This window comes from Hypomesus transpacificus, chromosome 4 (assembly GCF_021917145.1).
Source record: "Hypomesus transpacificus isolate Combined female chromosome 4, fHypTra1, whole genome shotgun sequence".
NCBI lineage: Eukaryota > Metazoa > Chordata > Actinopteri > Osmeriformes > Osmeridae > Hypomesus > Hypomesus transpacificus.
The window spans coordinates 6,914,909-6,936,257 of record NC_061063.1 but is presented as its reverse complement, the minus strand read 5'-3'; the positions used below and the strand labels follow the sequence as shown (position 1 = coordinate 6,936,257).

The 21,349-nt window shown below is 44.8% G+C and overlaps 1 protein-coding gene across 1 annotated transcript in view; it reads left to right on the top strand.

The window, feature by feature from the left end:
* efna3a (ephrin-A3a) overlaps positions 1 to 5,841 on the top strand; it is a 40,890-nt gene extending 35,049 nt beyond the window's left edge. The window contains exons 4-5 of the mRNA XM_047019005.1: positions 940 to 1,026; positions 3,582 to 5,841. Coding sequence (XP_046874961.1) covers positions 940 to 1,026; positions 3,582 to 3,700 — 206 coding nt within the window. The 3' untranslated portion in view covers positions 3,701 to 5,841. The remainder of the gene's footprint in view (positions 1 to 939; positions 1,027 to 3,581) is intronic.
* The last annotated feature ends 15,508 nt before the right edge of the window (positions 5,842 to 21,349 follow it).

The following is a 21,349-nucleotide window of genomic DNA, read 5'->3' as shown; positions in this document are numbered from 1 at the left end:
CATTCATCTATACCACTCTCAGGCCAGTGTCAGCCTCTGTGTACACATCACCTTAACCCCCACTCTTTTAATGTCACGGCTCATCTATCCTCGGGTCCACTCCTTTTAGTATGTGTGTGTGTGTGTGGGTGGGTGTGTACGTGCATGTCCATGTGTGTTTGTAAGGGACTGTATGTCTGTATATTTGGTTTGAGATTTAGATGGTTGCTGTGTGTCTGTGTGTAGACTCATGTGTGGGTGCATGGATGTGTGTGCGAGCGTTTCTGTGTATACGCTGTTTCAAATGTTCTTCTTTTTACCCACAACCTTTGTCCAGCCAGGTCAGACACAGCGACCCGCTGAACCCCACTTAGTCTCTGTGGTATTCTTTCACCTCTTATTTTGTTTCATTCCTCTCGTCTCACTTTAGAGAGCTAGGCACACATCCAGAACATATGCGTCTTATTTGTTCAGATATTACCTGGTTCAACAACATCCACCACCAAGGCGTTAAATCCCTGTACATCCAGCAACACATGCTGCTTCCACTTGTTAATATGGATCAGCCACATACTCATTTCCCACAGTGACACAGGTAGGAGTTTATTTGAATTCAGCGTCTAGACTCTGTCAGATGCTCTTCTTCTCTGTGCCTCAATGCACTGCTCAACAGCTGTTATTGTCAAGTTCTCTATATACCCGTCATTATGTTAGTGCAGTGGGTGTTATGAAAAACATTTCATATGTTTGGTGTGGGTGTTGGGCACTGAATGCCGATAACACCTTGTCCCTGTGCATACAATGTGTGTGTGTGTGTGTGTGTGTGTGTGCGTGTGTGTGTATGAGTGCATGTGTCAGTACATGCATCCCTGTCCAGTAACAGTGTACACGGTGTGTGTGTGTGTGCGGGTGTGTGTGTGTGTATAATCATGTGTGTGCCTTGCTGTCTTTGTCTGTCAGTGTCCCAGGCAGATGAGGATGATAATGATGACAGCCAAACCCCTCCTGACTACACCGTCAGACCCAATATCAAAATAAACGACATTGGTGAGTAACAACTTGTCTCAGTACAGCCACCTCTTCTTCCAGCTCGGAATACAGTAACCGTACTCACGAAACTAACTGTGCAGACGACCGCACATAGGAAAGACATCCACCCAACTCACTCTGTACACTCAAACACCAAAATCGGAACATGGGGTGTCTTACAATTCGTGGAATATGCCTAGTTACTTCACCTTCCTAGGAAAGGCAAGTGTTCGATCGAATAGTTATGACTGCAGCAGAGTGGTTATGTAAAAGGTCATTCCTATTCTCTCAGCGTAGATGACAATTATTAGGTCTGGAGGATTATGGGAGTTAAAAGGTCAGCTGAAAGTGTGTGACCTGCCTGAGATGGAAACTCCGACCAGGGCACAGAACGAGAGTGGGTGCGTGGGTAGAGAGTAAAAGAGAAAGAGAGAGGTAGAGAGAGGTAGGGAGAGGGAGAGCAAGAGAGGTAAAGAGAGAGAGAACAAGGGAGGGGGACGGGAAGAGAGCACGATGGAGAGATGCGCGAGTGAGGGAGAGAGTGGGGGAGAGAGAGAGGAAAAGCTCCGGGGCTATGGGGAAAGTGCATTCGGATTCTCAGAGAGGCTCAATGGCCAGGCCAGTTCACAGTAACCCATGCCTGAGAGAAAACAAAGAATTACGAAATCAAACAAATCGCAAAGCCTCCGGCACGCCATACCACTGTGTGCATTAGCCCCATGAAAGAGTTCACACACACACACTCACACACTGTCACACATAAACGCTTGCATAACACTGATGGCCTTGCTGACCGCTGGTCACCAGCTCTCTCTCTCTCCCCCCTCTCTCTCTCTCTCTCTCTCTCTCTCTCTCTCTCTCTCTCTCTCTCTCTCTACCTATCTCTCTCTTTCTCTCTTTCTCTCTCTCCCTCCATCCCTCTCTCTCTCCCTTTCTCTCTCTCTCTCTCTCTCCTTCCCTCTCTCTCTCCCCCCCTCTCTCTCTCTCTCTCTCTCTCTCCTCCCCCTCTCTCTCTCTCCCCCCCTCTCTCTCTCTCTCTCTCTCTCTCTCTATCCCTCTCTCCTCTCTCTCTCTCTCTCCTCCCTTTCTCTCTCTCTCCCCCTCTCTCTCTCTCTCTCTCTTTGTCCTTCGTTGACTCACCCCGGCCATCTCTATGACGTTTCGCGCTCCGTTTATCAAAAAGCTCACGTCTGAACGAACTAGACCCCTGATGGTGGTAAAGAACATGTTGTCCAGCCGTGTCTTCTGAATGTGACAACACCACCCGCAGTACGGAAGAACAAAACCCACCACAGGCTTATCCTGGCAACATATGTCTCCGTCTGTAACCCTTTTGTTATTGGACAGATTACTGTAAAGCTGGTCTGGGAGTATTTTTTCTATAATTCTTTTCAATCGAAAATATTGAATGTTATAGCTATAATAATGTATCTATAATACCTAGAGAATTGTTACGTTTTATTGGGGTACCTCTAATGCTTGCTGTGGAGTAAGTAAAACACTCACTTTTAGAATAGTAATATACAGTAATCATAGTAACATATTGAAACCAGTTTGATGTGTCTCTTTACTGAGCTGTCTGTCCACTCTACCTCTCTTCCTGTTCCTCCTCTCCTCTGGTAAAAGTGTTTGTTTTTCTACTCAGATCTATTTCCTTGTTTACTCATTGAATTCCCCAAGTCAGGTGTGTAGATGTCATGGCTTTGTGTCACCAGACAGATAATAACATGGTGTGACTCAGCAGACTTGACAGGGACCGTGCCAAAGGACTAACCAGTCCGGCCAGATCGGATTTTTCCACCTAGAACCAACAACAACAAGAACCTTCCAGACATTCCCCTCCCTGCTTCTCCTTCCAGTCTGACGTCACATGTGTTATCAGCACCATCTCGACGCCGGTCTCCTGTCACACTTGTGTGCTGGACAGAGGACAAGGCCTTGAGACACCTGACTTGCCTGACTAGTTCTGACTAGCTCTGACAAGTTCTGACTAGATCTGACTAGTTCTTACTAGTTCCTGACTAGTTCTCTCCTGACTAGTTCTCTCCTTACTTCCAGTTGCCCCACTCCCCTCACACCATTCGTTCCCCCCACAGAACACAGGGTTTCCCCCTGCCCATCCCTGACTACATCCCTCTCTCATCTGTGTTTAACATCACCCCCCATACAGGCTGCTTATGCATGTACAGCATGACCAGAACCAGATGTGCTCTCTCCCATCTCTGACCCTCTGGCTGTGCATAATTGAGACCAATCAATGCTAACACATTATGGTTTATGGTAATTTCATTTGATTGAAATTCCTGTATGATGAAAGAAAATCATTGGAATAGAGATATATGAAGAAAAAAAAGGGAATTTGTTATTCCCATGGGGCTAAAAGACCTTGTGTACATGTACTAGCTTTGATGATAATTGGTGGTTTGTGGGTAAAATGTGTTGAATATGGTGTTTGATTCTCTCTTTCTCCCTTTTTTTTCTCCTCTCTGCCTGTCTGCCGGTCTGCCCATCTCTCCGCCCTCCTCTCCCCTCTCTCCATCCTCCCTTCCTGATCCCTTCTCCCTCTGTCCCAGATGAATTTAACCCCGAAGTTCCCAAACTGGAGAAGAGCGTAAGTGGCAGCAGCCCGTCACGTGACCGCCTGTTACTCACCGTGGCAACGCTGCTCATTTCCGCCTACTTGGTGTCCTAGCGACGTCTTAAGGACAGCTGGGCCGCTCCGTCCAAAGGGCTTCGCGTCCGATGACCCCTTGTTTCATTCAAACGTGGGAAGTAAGCCGACCAATCAGAAGACAGATTTACAATCAAATTGATGCCAGTTCAAAAAAGTTTAAAAGAAATCAAGAAGCAACACTCCCTTTCATGGGACTCATTTATGAAGAGGCCTTCAGATCCTATCTCAAGACACCTTTCGGCACGCTGTTCATGTAACTTAACATGTTGCAGGGCTTTTAGCATGTGCCACAGAGTTTCCTGCAGTTTGCTGAACTGACAGCACACCAGGCATTCAGACAGCAGCCATACTGCCACCATGCCCAGTACGGATAGGTTACACCAGCACTCACACCCAATCAGGACTCGTAATTGGAGCACGACCATCCATCTAGTAATAAAGCCAAATGGCATTTTGTTTCGATAGCTGAAATGACCCAGGACATTGGAGCTGAATGGAACACAAGGATTCTAAACCTAAATGGACTTATAGACCTTGAGAAACACAAGCAGGCTTCTAATGTGGAGCCGACTCAGCCTTGACTGTGTTGCAGTGGAGGCCTTGCAGGACCCTTCTGTATGCTGTACGACAGGCCTCTAATGTACTGTGCCACTACTTTGCTAGATGCTTTGCTAGATGGGCCAGGGTCAGACTGGAGTGGGTATCAGACAAGCCCTGGTGTGGGTCCCTGGAAAGATACAAGCGGCGTGAGAGGATCTCTGCCGAGCTTTCAAGTGCGGTATCTATTCCCGGCAGACATCAAAACAGCGTTACTTTGACGATGGGCGGAGATGAGAAGCTGTTCTCTGCGGAGGCAAAGAGGTCCCTCTCAGCACTAGTCCGTTGTCTATCTCGTTTCTGCCTTTGAACCATAAACACGTAGAAAAGTACAAACTAGTGCTTAAAGGCCACTTTCGGAAGCATATCTGCGCTAGGTCTGCCTGAGACAAGGGTCCGCCCACAGCACTCTCTCAGGCTGTGGCTGTCAGACCCTTTTTCAGCAATCAAACAACAGAGTGGTTTCGAATAGTGCTAAATTACAATGCTAAAATCTCCCACTGTTGCAGTGAATTTCCATTCCAATACAGGCACAAGTCTCTTTTCTTCAACCATTTCAGAGAATCTTATAAAAACACGACTGGTCATTATAGCAAGCTCCAGTCACCATGGAAATGACCCCATACAGTCGCCAGAGTGCGGCAGGTGCCTGAGGAGACTGTGCTCTGTGTCACAGATCACTGTTGCCGCCATTTTGTTACCATGCGTGAATGTGCTACTAAAACAACAGCTTACATGTTTTATACTTGTAACGAAGGACAACATAGAATTATCAAGAGCTAAGCTGTGTTTTTTTTATTTGTTTGTTTCACATTTGATAACATTATTTATGTATGCATTACTTTATGTATTTATTTATGCGCATTTCTAGACTTTTTTATTAAGCTACTGTGCCAAACTTCCTTTTTTCTCAATGTTTTGATTCCTACCAAGGATTCTTTAAAGTAGATGGACGTACAGTTGTAATACAGTCCAATGGAGAGAAGTATTGGCTGAGACCTGTGACCAGAGATAATGTAGAGTCAACCTGTTCTTATGCAACAGATCCTCCAAACTCAATTACTTAGCCGACACAAGACGTATATGATGTCAGCATGAAACAAGAGGAGTGGTGAAATTGGCTTAAAGTCCGGGCTCCTTCAGTGCTGCACTTAGTCTTGACACACACAAAATAAGGACATTGCATTGTAATGTTTATACAGGCTGGTTAGGAAATCATTGTGTGTCAGAAAAAAAGAGAAAGAAAGAGCAAACATATGTGTGCACAAGTATGTGCGTATGTATGTGCTAGGAATGTGTTTGTCCCTGCTTCGAATATGTGTGCATTTTAGAAATTTCGTATTCGTTAAAGGACTTGTTTGTAGGATATGAATATGCAAGCGTGTATGAGAGGGTGTGTGGCTCTATAATGTTAACTTAGTTTACGTTAGTAGGGGGTGGGGAGGAAAAAAAAGCATTTACTAATGTTGGAGACAACAATAAGAATTGTGTTTACCTTTGACAGGAATGAATTTGAGAAAAACTGTACATTGAACTAAGAATTAATAAATTAATGACAATAAAAAACCCTACTTTTAGCTATATCATTTTTGTTTATTCTCACTGTCTCTGGGTTATACACTATCTAAAAAATGTATTTTATACACCAGTCATCACTTACCTGTTCAGCTATTTGTGTTTGTATTTATGTTGGCCCCTAGCTAACCTCTCCCTTACTCTCAATCTACCTCAATAACATACACAACTCATCCTCCGCACGCTCAGTCTCCATCGCCAACCTCTCACAACCTTTACCTGTTACAGTTCACACAGACATAAACTGTGGCAATGAAAAGTAATGACCACATGGGAAGATAATGCTACTCTGATAGCCCACCCCATTTTCAACACCCAATTAAACACCTGCAGCAGATTCATGTCTCTTCATATCTTTCATTCCCCCTCTCCTCCCTCCCTCCACCCATCTCTCCTCCCCCCCTCGTTTCCTCTCAATTCCTTTTTAATCTCTGTACAGAGCACTCAAAGAAGACGACCGATGACACATCCATCCACCCTGACACTGTCGTCTGTGTCAGAAGGACAGGGTACATCACATCTTTGGGCTGTGATATTTTTCATCATTCGACCCTGAAAATCACACTAAAGAGGAAGAGAAAGGGGCCTGCTCTTAGCTCTTCCTCTGATGTTCAAGTCTGTTTGGCTGGAAGTGTAGGAGTGGAGTGTTCACTGGAGGCTAGTTACAATTAAATATGTACCCAGCTCCTTGATTAGAACTGACAGTCCTTTAATTGAAAAAGAAAGATAGATAACTGCCATGTTTATTCAGTTGCTTCTAAGGTCTTCCAAACCTATCTCTCTGACTCTATCTCTGGTCTGGACTGGGACTGAAAAACGGCCCCGGACTGTGAAACGCAGACCGGACCACGACCGTTTCGGGAAATCTTTCGACGGCCAGTCCGACCCAATGGTCGGTGGTTCACTTATTTTGACAGACTTTCAAGCTGTTCACTGAAGGGTAGAGAAAGTGCTTGAGGGCTAAATAGGTTTACTAAGAAAACACACCTGGCTAGTTTTGTACACAACATTATTAATGATGGTGCACATTTTGTTTACATAAGTAAAAAGTACAGTATGTTCAGCATATTTAAATGTTAACTGATATCGCCAAAAAGGAGTTTGAAGGCTCAAGGCGTTGTCAAGCCTGTGTAGAATTTCGCTACTTTGAAATCAAGGAAAATACATTCCATTAGTAAAAGTAGACGACTTTTCTTTGTTTAGACACATTTATCATTTTCTGAATCATTTACCGTGAGATAAGCCATCTGTACTGGATGAATGGGGACGGAGGGGGTAGCATTCCCCAGACGACGTGTGCCGTCTGGTCCCAACAATGCAACAGATGCCTCCTCCTTAGAGAACATGTTATCTTGCGACATCGATGAACAATCTCTTCTGCGAAGGGGTAGAGCTGCAGTCTAATTCCAGCTGGGCCTGACATCGACGGCTAAAGATTCTTGATTCATCCAAAAGAGACATGTTGCTGAAAAGGAAATTACATGTAGTGGAAGAATGACTGGTTAAAGAAAATATTTTGTCACTGCATCAACCTCAATTCATTTTGAGAGATCAATTCAAATATTATGCAGTTCTTATTTTAAATCTATAGATGTCGCTGTGGCGCTCTGACTTACAGTTGAGCATAGAGGCAACCTAGTTGGTTTCAAAGCAGGTGTCTACACTCTCAATTTTAACATATATTATGTAATGAATTGTATGTACATTCATATGTAATGAAGGTACCAGAATTACTATCTGAATTGCTTTGCTTCTGCAGTCATTCAATATGTCTGTTCCGTGGTCACTAAATAAACCTAAAGTCCCCAAGCTGGATCATAGGCATTTTTATGTTTACGTAACTCTGGCATGATGTCACAAACCTACTTTTAAACACGTTGTGCTGATCTCTTTTACACTATTGTGAAATGTCGAAAAGCATAATGCGATATACATATAGCTCATCTGGACGTCCCACTTGGTCAGTGGTCCAGATCTCTGCAAGACCTTTATTAAACATCAGCAGATGCCAGCCCTCCGATGCCGACCGTCCTCTGGTGCCAAGTAGCACAGTGACCAGGTGAGGGAGAGGTTGGGGCTTTTTACACCCACTGCCGGCAGCACAGGAGCAGCTGGCCCTGTAGAGGCAAGCAGGCACGTGACTTCAACACCTCTGGGTCAACGTCTGCTGTTTGGGTGGGTGGATGCGTTGGATTCATGCCTCATTAAAGACGACAGCCCTGGTCTTTGTATTGGGTTTTGTTCCTGTAGGCTGTTAAAGTCTTGCTGATTCTGAAAGTCTGTCATCTCCCGGGTGATTGACTGGGTCATTAATTCCACAAATTGCTCAGAGGCTTCACACACCTTTACCTTTACATCCACTGTCATTAAATGCTACAAAACTCTGCCTCGACATCACCTCAGCCACTAATCTAGACAACAACCCTACGTCTTTTTTACACAAGAAACATGGTCCAAATAATGTTAATTTATGTCTTAAGTTTATTTATTTTCTAATGCAGAATGATAATGCTATATTTGTGTAGGTGTGATTGAAACACATTCTGCCATTGCATACAACCTTTGCCGGAAGCAGGAAAATGTCAATGTCTATTTTAATTAGAAAGCCTGTTAAGCTCAGTTCCTAGAGGGCTTTGCGCACATTAATTTAGTTCCCTGCCAATCCTCTCTGGATCAGCTAGTTCTAAAGCACTGAAGGAAGATATTTATCACAGAATATCAAGCAGTCCACTGTCGCCAACCCAATCTCACTTCCAGTTAGGTGCAAAAATGTTCCGGAATATGAAGTGGTGTAAACTCTCTGTCCAAGAAAATCTCTATTCATTGTCCAGATGTCGTCTCTTGTGTACTGCAGATTCTCAGAAGGTGTCTCAGAAAACAGGAAGCAATCAGGGATCAAGTGCCATCCCTCAGATCTCAAAATAAAGTGATCATTTTTTAATATGCTTCATATATCATTACATTACATTTATAATGATCATGCTAAAAGTTAGTTTGTCATATCACTTTTTTTTGCTTGAGCTTCTTCTAATTTAGAAAACCAACACACTACTGTAAGCTCCCCGGGCCCTCTGTGCTACCTCTGATAAGCGTAACACTCCCTTGTGTGACTACATAAATGGATATTCAACTTAAGATGCTTTACCCGTGATTTATTTTTGACCAGGGACAGTTGTGTAACACTACTGTTTGGCTCGACACAGATTTTCCGTACAAAATCTACCAAACAAACAAACAAACATTAAACCCCATGAAAGCATTGCTTATGTAACTGTCTAGAATGCGACTGTTTTTTGAATAACTCTTTTGATCTGTGTCAATCCGTTAGTTTTTGTCTGTCCAACATATGAATTATTAAAGAGTGAGTCCACCTGTCATCTGGTCTCTTCCTCTGGTCCCTGTGTTTCCTTTCACACTTTCTTCTTCTTCGCTCCACATCTGTCCATGTCTGCCTGTTGTTTACTCCCATTTCTTTCTTATCTCTCCCTTCATCGCCTTGCTTTTCCTCGGTTGTTCCCCTTTAACCCTGGCTTCTTATTTTAACTGTCACACCCTCCTTTTCAGTCCTCTCTGTACCCTATTATCCCCTCTCTCTCTCTCTCTCTCTCTCTCTCTCTCTCTCTCTCTCTCTCTCTCTCTCTCTCTCTCCCCTCTCTCTCTCTCTCACACACACTCACTCTCTCTCTCTCTCTCCTCTCTCTCTCTCTCTCTCTCTCTCTCCCTCTCTCTCTCTCTCTCTCTCTCTCTCTCTCCCCTTCTCCCTATATTTAGTTGTAATCCCCTATTTATGGTTGCCGCATCTGCCCAACACTCAACAGCTGGAGATATATTCACACAAGCAGCCACACCCCAACACACACACACTTATACACACACATACACACACACTCACACATAGGGCATCTGATCAACACTTGAGCCCAGGGATTTTTAATCCTAGCTTTGGAAGTGACATCAATATACTACTGATTGTCCGTGTTTTCCCAACGTGCAATTATTCAGGAAGTTGACAAGTCAGAAAGGGCTTGAAAATCATCACTTAGAATCTGATTAATTCTAAGAGAAAGTATTTGAAATTTTGGACAGCTGGTTGTTTTTACAGCATGACTTGCATTATGTAAGTACCTGTCTACTGTTATAACCATGCTATTCCCTTAAACCTAAGTTTATCTCTAGCTGATAAACAAGTTTACTCTGAAAATCCAGTATGACTACAACTGTACATTTAGTCAGACAAGCGGTTCTGTATGCCGATGGCCCTGCATGAACCTGACACAACGGGACTGATTGAATGTGACAGATTTCTGACATTGTCGTTTAGACTGTTTCTGTGCTCCTGAAACATGTTGTGACTCATCATGGGCTTTTCATGTGTCAAACCTACTTACCTCAGCATTTGACTTCAGTCGACTTGCAGATCCTATCATGGGGGAGAAACCTAATACCCATTTCTCACTGATGGGAACTTCACCAGATTGGGCGTGTCAAATGTTTGTCTTTCCCCGAAATTTAGAGTAAATCCTGAGTTTGAAGAGATTTGCATCAAAGGAATCTTCATTTTCACTGTCCCAGAAACACTTCCAGGAAAACAATACACGTTACAGTAACAAAGACAACCAGACTGCCTATCAGACTGTCTTTTCAGCTGAGCCCATTGTCAGTGTTTTCAGTAAAAATACAAGCAACCACTTTCCATGAATGTTAATGTGTAAAAATGGGAGATTGTACCTGTTCATATAGGCAGAAATCAGACTGGCATGTTTATGGACTGGTCTTCTCTGGCCTGACCTGGTCTGATGTTGTCTGACTTGGCCTGCAGTCTGCTCTGGCCTGAACTGGGAAGGATCCATTCATTACAATTCACTTCAAATGATCACAAGTTGCTCGGACATTTTTTTCACTGCTCTCTCTCTCTCTCTCTCTCTCTCTCTCTCTCTCTCTCTCTCTCTCTCTCTCTCTCTCTCTCTCTCCTCTCTCTCTTTCTCTCTCTCTCTCTCTCACTCTCTCTCCCTCTCTCTCTCTCTCTCTCTCTCTCTCTCCTCTCTCTCTCCTCTCTCTCTTCTCTCTCTCTCTCTCTCTCTCTGTTTCTGGTCCATTGATTCCTTGGTGATAAATGGGGTGGTTAACAGGCTCAATAATCAACAGCTGTCCTTATGTTGCCCTCTTGCGTAATTATGGGCATCCCTGTTTGTGTGTGCGTGTGCGTGCATGAGTTAGCAAGGGCCACAACAAGCGGGCAAGCGCCCATTTTCTTGGTAATGGGGCTCTAGGAATGACTAATATTGAACAGGGGACACAGTATATCTATTCCCATCTGCCCTTGGGATGGGAATGGAAGCGTTTTTTTAATGAATGAAAGCCTCAATGTGACATCATAGCAATTAGAAAACCTAACCTTGGTTGGTCTTTTAGCAAATATTTACTGGCCCTTTCTGAGAATAGTCATCATGGCCTATGTCCAGGCTGAGCTAAGCCTGATGAGACAGAAGCATTATGAAACAGGGCCTAGTTTAATGGATGGAAACATCTGTTACACTAATAGCTTCAGAATGGAACAGAAGCCTGACTGTTACAGAGAAATTGTAGAGGACACTATTTCCACGTTCATACGTGTGTGGTCTAAATGTGTATGGGTTTATTTCCGTGCCTGCGTTAGCTATAGAAACGGTACCCATGCTAGTCACTGAGCTCTTCAGTACGACCCATTGCACTGTTTGTCAATGGTGATTCCATGGTTATGTGCTGAATGCACCTGTGAGCAGTTGGTGTGGCTGAAACACCTGAACTCAATAATTAGTGTCCACATACTTTGGGCCATATACTGTATCTAGTTATATGTTAGTGTTTACCCTGGCAAAGCACCTCCTTAACAAAATTTGGACTACAAGTCTTAACATGACTGACCTCACCACAACTCTTTACACAACCCCAATTCCCTTACTGACTCACTACGTATTTGTCATTCAACCCAAAAGGAGGTTTTGAGACATGAACCAGAACAAAGTCTTTGACTTTGTCTTTCCAGCTTTGTTTTGTAAAGGGAAGCGGGGGAGATGGGAATGGCGTGTTTACTTTTGTTCTTGGCCCTGCTGAGGAACTCACATGGAAACTTACATAGACCTGACTAAATGATGCCGGTTAAACGTCTAAGGGACTGTTAGGTAACATTCTCAGAACCAGCACCTCCCCTTGGGTTGTAGAAGGATGGATGTAGTCAGCTGTTACTATCCAGAGGACTGAATATATTCATAGAGAATCCCACCTGGCAAAACAAAACCTCATGCAGCACTAATGTATGCCAAGCATTTAGCCAGTATGTAGCCTGTACAGCCTGAACACACATCATGCTCTGCTCAACTTTTCTCCAGACATTGGTACAGCAGTTCCAAGGGCACCAGCCAGTCTGTACTGTACGTAGCCCTCCTCTGTGGAGTGGCTTGGATAAACCATCCAGATGTCGGTCCTGCGGTAAACAAGGCTGGGATTAACCCCTTATTCTTAAGCTTTTATGTAATGATTTTTAAAAAGCAGGGGTGAGAGGTTGATTGCTCTTGTTGTGTCCTGTGGCCTGAATAATGTGTTTCCCTATAGGGCCTCCCCTTAAATAGAGAGGGCCGAAGGGGCCCCCTGAGCAGCCTCTGTCACACTGCATCCGGACTTGAGACAGACACACAGCCTACGCCCCCCAGTTGGACACACAGGTGCGTGTGCGGACACACACACTTACACAGACACACACGCTGTACAATGCACAGACGAATATACACACGTACACCACACGCCCAGTGTAAACGCAAACACTCGCACACACGAACACGCTGGCACACACCGGCACAAACGCGTACACACACAGACCCAGAGGCACCTCGGATCCCATGGCTGAAATTGTATTCATACAAGGTCACCTTGTGTCTCGGCCAGAGTAATGGCTGTTGGGTTGGATCACCTCATGAGAACGTTTGACCCTGGAGGGGTCAGATGATGTCACCGTTGGTCCTACTGGCTGATTGTGGCGTACCATTACACAACATCTGCAAGGCGCTTATTGCATACACATACATTAGTTGAACTGTAGCCCCCTGTAGCAAAAAAACATCTGTTCAGCACACCACATTTTCTTCCATAAACTGACCGATTAGGCTTTTGTGTTGTCATCATGAAAAGTCCTCGGTTATGCAATACATGTGCCATCAGAGGTGTGGATTCTCGAGTTCTTCAGACAAGTTTGTGTGGATGGCTTTCAAACAGATGGGTCTTTTTTGTCAAGTTTCTCACATACACGGTCCTCCTACGGTGAGATTCCAGACAGTACAGTCAGAACGCGTCTCACACTTCTTCAGTCCTGCACACTCGGCTCTCCACGTAGCGCTGTGTTGTGAAGAGCTCTTCTGCGCCCCGATGGACCAAGCACAAAGACAAGCAAGGCTACATGCATATTCATGACTGTCAAATGTATTATCATATTTAAAGAAAAAATCCACTCCATACAGACACTCTGTGGCACAACAGCACAGTGGACAGCAGTAGTGCATTATGCATAATAGCAAATATGCACTGAAGACACTGGAGCGTGGAAAGGAAGAAGGATGGATTTGGACAATAAAAGAATCTCTACTCAGTGGGTTGTGAGGCGATCTGTTTCAGAATGACACCTAAAAGCAAAAAAAATAAAAAATGATAATAATTTGAGGTGGTGGGTGGAGGAAAAATTCCAATGTAACACCTGCTTAGGCTTACGTGTGCGCATGCTCGCACACGCTCTCTCTCTCCTACACGCACTCACACACACATAGTACTGTTCAGAAACAAGCCCCCCCTTTCTTGCCCCCTTTCCCCCTCTCTCTTTCACCCTTTTGCTCCCCACTACACACACACACACACACACACACACAATGAACACACACACAAACACACAAGAGCCAGGGGGGGCTGTTTCGGTGTTGTGAGGTTCAGAGTGGGCCCCTCTTTTGGGCCAGGGGTCTTTGTTACTCATTCACGGACCCTGCTCTCCTCTGATTTTAGGCCCATTATCCCCAACCGCTGCAGGACCTGAACCATTCAGACCCACTGATAAAGCTCCCTTTCACCCCACAACCCACAGACAGAGAAAGAGAGAGGGAAGGAGAGATGCCAAAGAAAAGCAGAGCTGGGACAGTGGAAAGGCAGAAGGGATGGGCAGAGGAGGTGTGAAGAGGACGAGAGGTTGTTACACTACGGACAAAGAGAAGAAGGAGAGAGGGGCAACAGGAGTAGAGTACTGGAAGGGTGTGAGAGATTAAAAGGGGTGATTTGGAGGGGGGGCTTAGATGAGGGAGAAGAGAAAGGGAATGTGACGGAGTGATGGAAAGAAAAAGAAACTTGAAAGAAGGCCGGAAAAAAGAAGGTTAAAGTTTGGAATAGAATGTGAAGACTTGGAAAGGAAACAAAAGTCACTATCTGTCTATCAGACAGTGATCCAAGACCCCGCTGAGAGTGGGAAATAGTTCTCACTCTCTCAAGCTGCCTCCCTCGGCCTGCACCAAATCACACCATACAGCCAAACTCCTCCAACATGTCCCATGCACAAACCCAACCTGCAAGCTCACTCCCAACGTACAGTATTTGGCATGCTTAAAGCCTACAGGAGATATTCATATTTCAAGCAACCAGTTTGAATGCTCTTTTAGAAAAAGAAGTAAAGAGCCTGATATAATTTTTTAAATGTTTTTTTTCTTTTTCCACAAAGTTATTCTTGCTGGCCTTTAATGAGCACTGGGATCAGCCCCTGATTTGCAATGCTCTTGAGCTCCTGCTCAACAAACACATCTTAAATAATCATGCAGATTATTTATTTATTGTGTGTAACCATGCGACTGAACCAAACCAAAAACCAGACTTGTTTTTTTTTGTTCTTTTTTTTCTCAAAGTCGAAGAGGAGAAGAAGGAGGAAGAGGAGAAGTCAGTGAACCGTCTGGCCTTGCTAAGGAGTCCGAGGGGCCCTTGTGGTGGAGAATGTCACCCAGGGCTTTGGTCATCCCTTCCTTCACGGTCCAGCCTCAAGGCGATCTCTGCCAGCCACAGGATTAGGTGGCCTCGGAGTCGCAGACTCATAGTGGTCATGTGTTTCAGCAGGTCATTCTGCATGCGGTGGGCAGATGTGCACTGCCACTAGCGGAGGAAGCTATGGATTAGCACTGGGCCAGAGGAATGGGAGGAGGGGAGGCAGCTGGTCACTTCAAAGGTTAACGATCCTATGGGCTGCTGCTCTGACAGAGCTGCATGAACCGGAAACAGACATGATCTGAAAAGGGCTTCTGAGAGGCTTAAACGTGAATTGCTCTAACCTATAGATATACAAGCCATTTTCACACTCAACAGCTACCATAAAAATATGTAACAGTATTTTACATGTAGATTATCCTTGCTAAAAATAGTGCGATTTGGGCCAGTGGATCATAAGCTTGCGGCTCAGGACGTGTCCAATGCCTGACACAAATAATCAGGTTTTACATAACATTTAGAGAAATGGAAGAATATAAAAGAACATGAGAGGACAGTTATTACTGTAAAACGCTGACCTAACTTCAAGTAATCAAATTTTATCAATTTTATCTAACATTCAAAACATTTCGGGAATTGTTTTGCACATAGACCCTTTCAGCTTTTCTGACTTTTAAAGATTGCTTTGTTGACCTTATCCAGGGTAAAATATGAGTTATACTTATCCTTTCCTATGTATCTCACACAAGCCCTGCTGAGATATCACCTTAACGGATGGCATGAATGACCTTTGAAAAGAGTGACATGTTCAGCAGGGATGAAGTGCCGGTGACTGTGAGGTTTGTTTCGGTTGGTGAACACACTGAACGGACCCTGAAGGGCTTCAGCTTCTAACATGCTACAAACATCCCACATATCACAAACTCAATACTGTAAGTGTGCTTTCACTTACTAATGTGGGAATAAGGAAACAAAATATACTTAACCGGTGTTTAGAATAGACGTGTGAAACTTAATTAGCACACAGACTGGCCAAATGAGAACATTTTACCCAAATAAGCACACCATACACATCCCTGAAAAAAAAAACATATATATCTACTCATAAACATTCGCACTCTGAAAAAAGATCATGACATACTATCCATATTATGAACATCCAATTACACACAACTCATTATCATAAATGTTTATGCAACTCTTTCTCTCTCACACACAAACACACACAAATACTCACAAACCCACACACAAACTAATGTTTGTGAATGGTGAGGAGATGACTATGTATGCATGGTGATTGCACAAGAGGTGGAAGAGGGAGGGGGAAGAGAGAGAGAAAGGAAGAAAGGCAGTTTAGAAAGCCACAGAGGGGACATGTTTTTAAAGGAGAAGTGGTTTTTATTCATGACATCCGCTCAGCAACAGGCAGCGACACTAAACAACAGAGAATGAGATGAATTAAAAGGAGAGGAGGAGGAAAAGAGAATGTGGAGTGGCGATGTGGGGAGCGAGAGAACTGTAGTGGAGAGAGGGATGGAAATGCAAACAGAAAGATGGCAGGTTTTGGAAAACAAAGCATAAATGGAGTAAAATACGTGAGGTAAAGAGATGGGGACAATTGTAGGGAAGAAGAGAGAAAACTGGGATTGGTAAACAACTGGAAGGAGAAAGGGAGAAAGGTGGAAGGAAGGAAGAGGAAGAGAAATTGGGAGAAGAGTAGGAAAGGAGAGGCCGAGAGATGGGGGAGAAAGGCCAGAGGAGGGAGAGGGCTAGACCAGGAGGGGTAGGTTAAGTACAAATTCAGAACCACACAAGCCAACCACACACTGAAAGACTGTAATTTGGAAGGTCCCAGAATAGAGGGTAAATGAGGGAAGGAAGGAGGGACAGAATAACATAAACTCTTTAGCAGCACGCAATACACACAACAACAACACTCCCCAAGCTATCCACACACACATACACACAAAAGCACACACGTCATACACACACTGGCAGTAAGTCTACATGTTGGAGCAAAAACACACAGGTCCAGTGCTAGAACATATATACACACAATGGGAAAAACGCAGTCAGACCCGTTTTTGAATTTCTATAGGATTTGACGACACCACAGTCCCTTATCTCATTAACAACCGAAAACATTCACTCTAGTGTGTTTGTTCTTTTCCAGGGCTCAGCTGCCAGCTTGATCCTTGATCCTCCTGGACAACTGGGTGATTTCAATTTTTTCCTTTCATCATTGGGACATCATTGGACAGAGGGTCAAAGCGCTGACAGTACCGTTAGGCTTCTGTCAACGTGTGTTTGCAGAGCACCATCCCCAGCCCCGTGAAGCTTTGTTACGGTACAGTAGGTCGAGCGGAAGAACTAGGCCACTTGCTAAGATAGGAAGTGGGTCAATCAGCAGACAGTTCAAGCCTTGAGCGACCCCGTGTAGCACATGGTGTTTTCACTACGAATATCAAACAAGATTTCAACGCAGGGTTACCATCCTACAAACCTAGTTTGGGTTTATGGAGGGTTTTGTGAATCCATGGGTGTTTAACAGTGATTGTCATGTACTGTGACTCTTGTGTTTCTACAGTGAGACAGTTTATGAGTTAATATATGGGCTGCCGTTCCTTTCATCACATAGGTATCTTCATGTCCTTCTGCAGTCCTTACTGATCCTGTCAGGGAATCCCTGATCCACCTCCATCCTCCATCTTCCTGTGAGAGTGGGAGGAACATCTTGGACCTGGAACAGACACAACATATGTGTGCCTTCATTAAACCACGCAAATAACCTGAGGTAGAACACCGGCTCAAACTGCAACAAGCCTGAACATTTCCCCTCTCTCTCTTTCTCTCTCTCTCTCTCTGTCTCTCTCTCTCTCTCTCTCTCTCTCTCTCTCTCTCTCTCTCTCTCTCTGTCTCTTCTCTTTCTCTCTCTCTCTCTCTCTCTCTCTCTCTCTCTCTCTCTCTCTCTCTCTCTCTCTCTCTCTCTCGTTCTCTCTCTTTCTCTCTCTCTCTCTCTCTTTCTCTCTCTCTCTTTTTCCTCCTCTCATACCTCTCTTTCTTTCTATCTTCCCCCACTCCCCTCTCCCTCTTTCTATCCTCTCTGTGTTTGATTTGATTTGAGATTAAACGTTTTAACCAACCATCAACAACCCTGAGGCCAGTGAATAACAAGCCTCCGTTGTCATGGTGAGTCAGGAGGAGAGAGTTGATGGCATTGTTTTCTTCCCTGAGCAGAGAGACATTTACAGACATGTCTCGGTTGGGACTAATATGCTCTCTTCTCTTTATGTTTCTGGGATTTGTTCTAACTCCCTGCCACTGAGACGAGGGGCACAGATCATGTTCACCCCCCTCTCAGTCAGGACATGTGTTTACAGATTCCATGTGCTGAGATCTCCTTGTGTGCTTAATGTATTGACGTGGTCTGCCATGTAGAATTGATGGGCCTGTTGTCTGACATCACCACGGGAACGCACTGACATTCCCAGATTTTTTCCAGAAAACCAAACAGCGTGGCTACCAACATCCTAAGGTCAGACCTAAGGCCAATGATTGAAATCTTGAAATATCACACATTCGATGGCTTTGATTCAAAGTGCAACAAATCACTGTGTTCAGACACAGACAAAAATAGTGGGGGGATTTTGTGTCTTCAATGTCTTTTGAAGTTTCTGGACATGCTGGATAGTAAAGCCTTGCTTTTTTGGGGGGGGGAATAGAATAGGTTTTGATTAAAGATTATCATCACGCCTTACGGTTACTCAGGTGTGTTTGTTCAGCTTTCTAAAAACACCCGAGGGACATAATTACCCACCCTGCAAACGCGTACACACATCTACAGAAAGCACGCCCACATCTCACCTTTCTAATAGACAGGGAACACCTTCACACGTGAGTGATATTGAGCTCTCTCTCTTGGAGCACAAAGGTGAAAACACACCTACAGCAAAACCAATAGCTTCAATCTTTCAGGCGAGCCCAGATTAGCCTGTAATTTTAAACCATCATAAAAAAGTGTGGGAACTGTAACTTAGACTGTGTGGGAGAATTGAAGAGTTGTTTCATATTCTCTCCGGTCAGGGAATCCTCCTCTATTTCAAAACTTCAAGTTCAGGGGTCGGAGGTCGAAGGTCAGAAAGGGAGAGGTCAGCCTGGATGGTTCGAGGGCATGTCCAGTCTGTGGCCACGTCTCTGTCTGTGTCCCGCCCTGGGGTCAAGCTTCTCGGTAGAGCTAGTGCAAGTCACGATTGGCAGCGGTCACAGTGCTTTTGGAAAAACATCATCGACAAATAACCGCACAGCAGTGGAGGCTTTCAGGACGTTTAGCTGGAAACCCTTGACACCGTCAATTTTTGCCATCTCTGTCCTCTCAGTACTGACCTTGGCTAAGTGCTTTTAGGCAGGGATTCTTTAAGGGAATTCTTTGTAATGTCAATAAAGTTCTAAACTGTCTAACAATCGCTTTTGGTGTGGAGCCTTGGGGCTGAACAAATGGCAAACAGTACACTTTCAGAGAAATGATTTGACTGATAACTTATCGACCCTGGTAAATTTGTTTTAAAGGCTATCAGCCACCTGAAACATATTGACTACTTTTCAACAAAAACATACTTTCAACAACCCTGTTACCCCAGAGATTTTTTTTTATCTCAATGTGAACTTCATGCCCTTATTGTCAGGATAAACACCACAATTTTGTCCAAGCTCATGCTGTTATTTAAATAAGATGGCTGTGTCTCATGTGTATGGCATTATATGGAGTATGTTTGGTTTCAGCATTTGTTGTGTGGTTGGGACTCACACGAGAGGCATGTCAAAGTGGAAACGAATAAGCAGTAATCTACAGTGGAAATGCCGATCAAAAGCGTCCATGTTGAACTGTATGTGGACCTGGGAACGTATGTGTCTGTGTGTGTGTGTGTGTTTATTTGTACTGGACCAGACCTGGGACTGTCCTCAATCTTGACAGACAGACAGACTGTCATGCCAAAACCAGACTGAGGGGAGAGAACTCAGAAACAAATGAGGGAAGACAAGAAAAGGAAAGATAGTGGGAAAGAGTGGAGGAGAGAGTGGAGGAGAGAGCGGAGGAGAGAGCGGAGGAGAGAGCGGAAGAGAGAGCGGAGGAGAGAGCGGAGGAGAGAGACAGGGCCCCTGACCTGACCACACTGACACACTCGGGTCCCTCTCTCTCTGCCAGCTGTGCACTGTGGTCAAGTCTGAGAGGACGCTCTTTCACACACATATACTTATCTACGCATGCACGCAGATGAGGACATCGTTGGCTTGTGTGCCCGTGTGTGCATTTGCATGTGTTTGTGAGTGTGAATATCCACATTTGACCGTGTCTGTGTGTGTATGCATGTGTGTGTGTGTCTGTGTGTGTATGCATGTGTGTGTGTGTGTCTGTCTGTCTGTGTGTGTGTGTCCAGACACGCCAAAGAGAGCATGAACATACGTCAATGCGCAAGCGCCTGTTTGTTTTCCTTCTTTGTGTTTATGTAGGCCTGTGAACTCGCGCGTGCAAACGGTGTTTGGATGCGTGTATTTACACATCTGCCGGAGTGTGCAAGACCCCAATTTCCAGCTGTTGATCTTGCTCCCCGGCCTGAGTGAGCAGTGGCGTCCGTGTGAAGCACGTCCCCACTCAGCGCTCCATCCTTCTCCCTGGACACGTGTGGCACGGCTGGGAACCATTAGCAGGGTGCCGCCCAACAGGAGTCATTAAGACTAAATGCTCAAAGGTGCCAGTTCACACCGGGTGCCCCCCTCCCCCCTGTTCCTCCTTCTAAAGATTCCTTTCCCATAAGTCCTTGCTGCATTCAGCGACCGCCGCTCGCCCGCCACCGGAGCTTGAATGTACTCATCTCCTCAAATAGCATCTCGTTGCTAACAGGCGGTGTGGGTAGCCTGTGTTTTCAGAGCGGGCTAGGCTACTGCTGACTGGGTCCCCAGATGGTTATTTTTACTGCGTGCGGAGTTCCGTTCTACTGGTGAGACAGAGAGAAAGAAAGAGAGAGAGAGAGAGAGAGAGAGAGAGAGAGAGAGAGAGAGAGAGAGAGAGAGAGAGAGAGAGAGAGAGAGGTGCAGGAAATCAAAATGGTCAAGGAGGGATAGATCACTGAACACAGCACAATTGTCAGATGTGCTTGTGTGTTATGTGTTCGAGTCGACCCTTGTAATTACAGTATGTTCTGCTTTACCTGTGTTGTTAAACAGGAGAGCTGTTTTTGTGTGTGTGTGTGTGTGTGTGTGTGTGTGTGTGTTTGTTTGTTTGTTTCTCCATTTCTAGGAAACAGGCTTTTCTTGGCACGAAAAGCAGGCCACAGTCTGGGTAACCTCCACAACCCCCACCCACTACCCCTCCAGGAGAGAGAGAGGGAGCTGGGAATCAATACTCCACAATCTGGGGGAGTGAACGTGCCAACATCCGTAAGCTTGAGGTTTGGGCATGGAACATCTCCCACAAACAAACACAAACACACACACACAAATGCTGAGACACACGGTCTC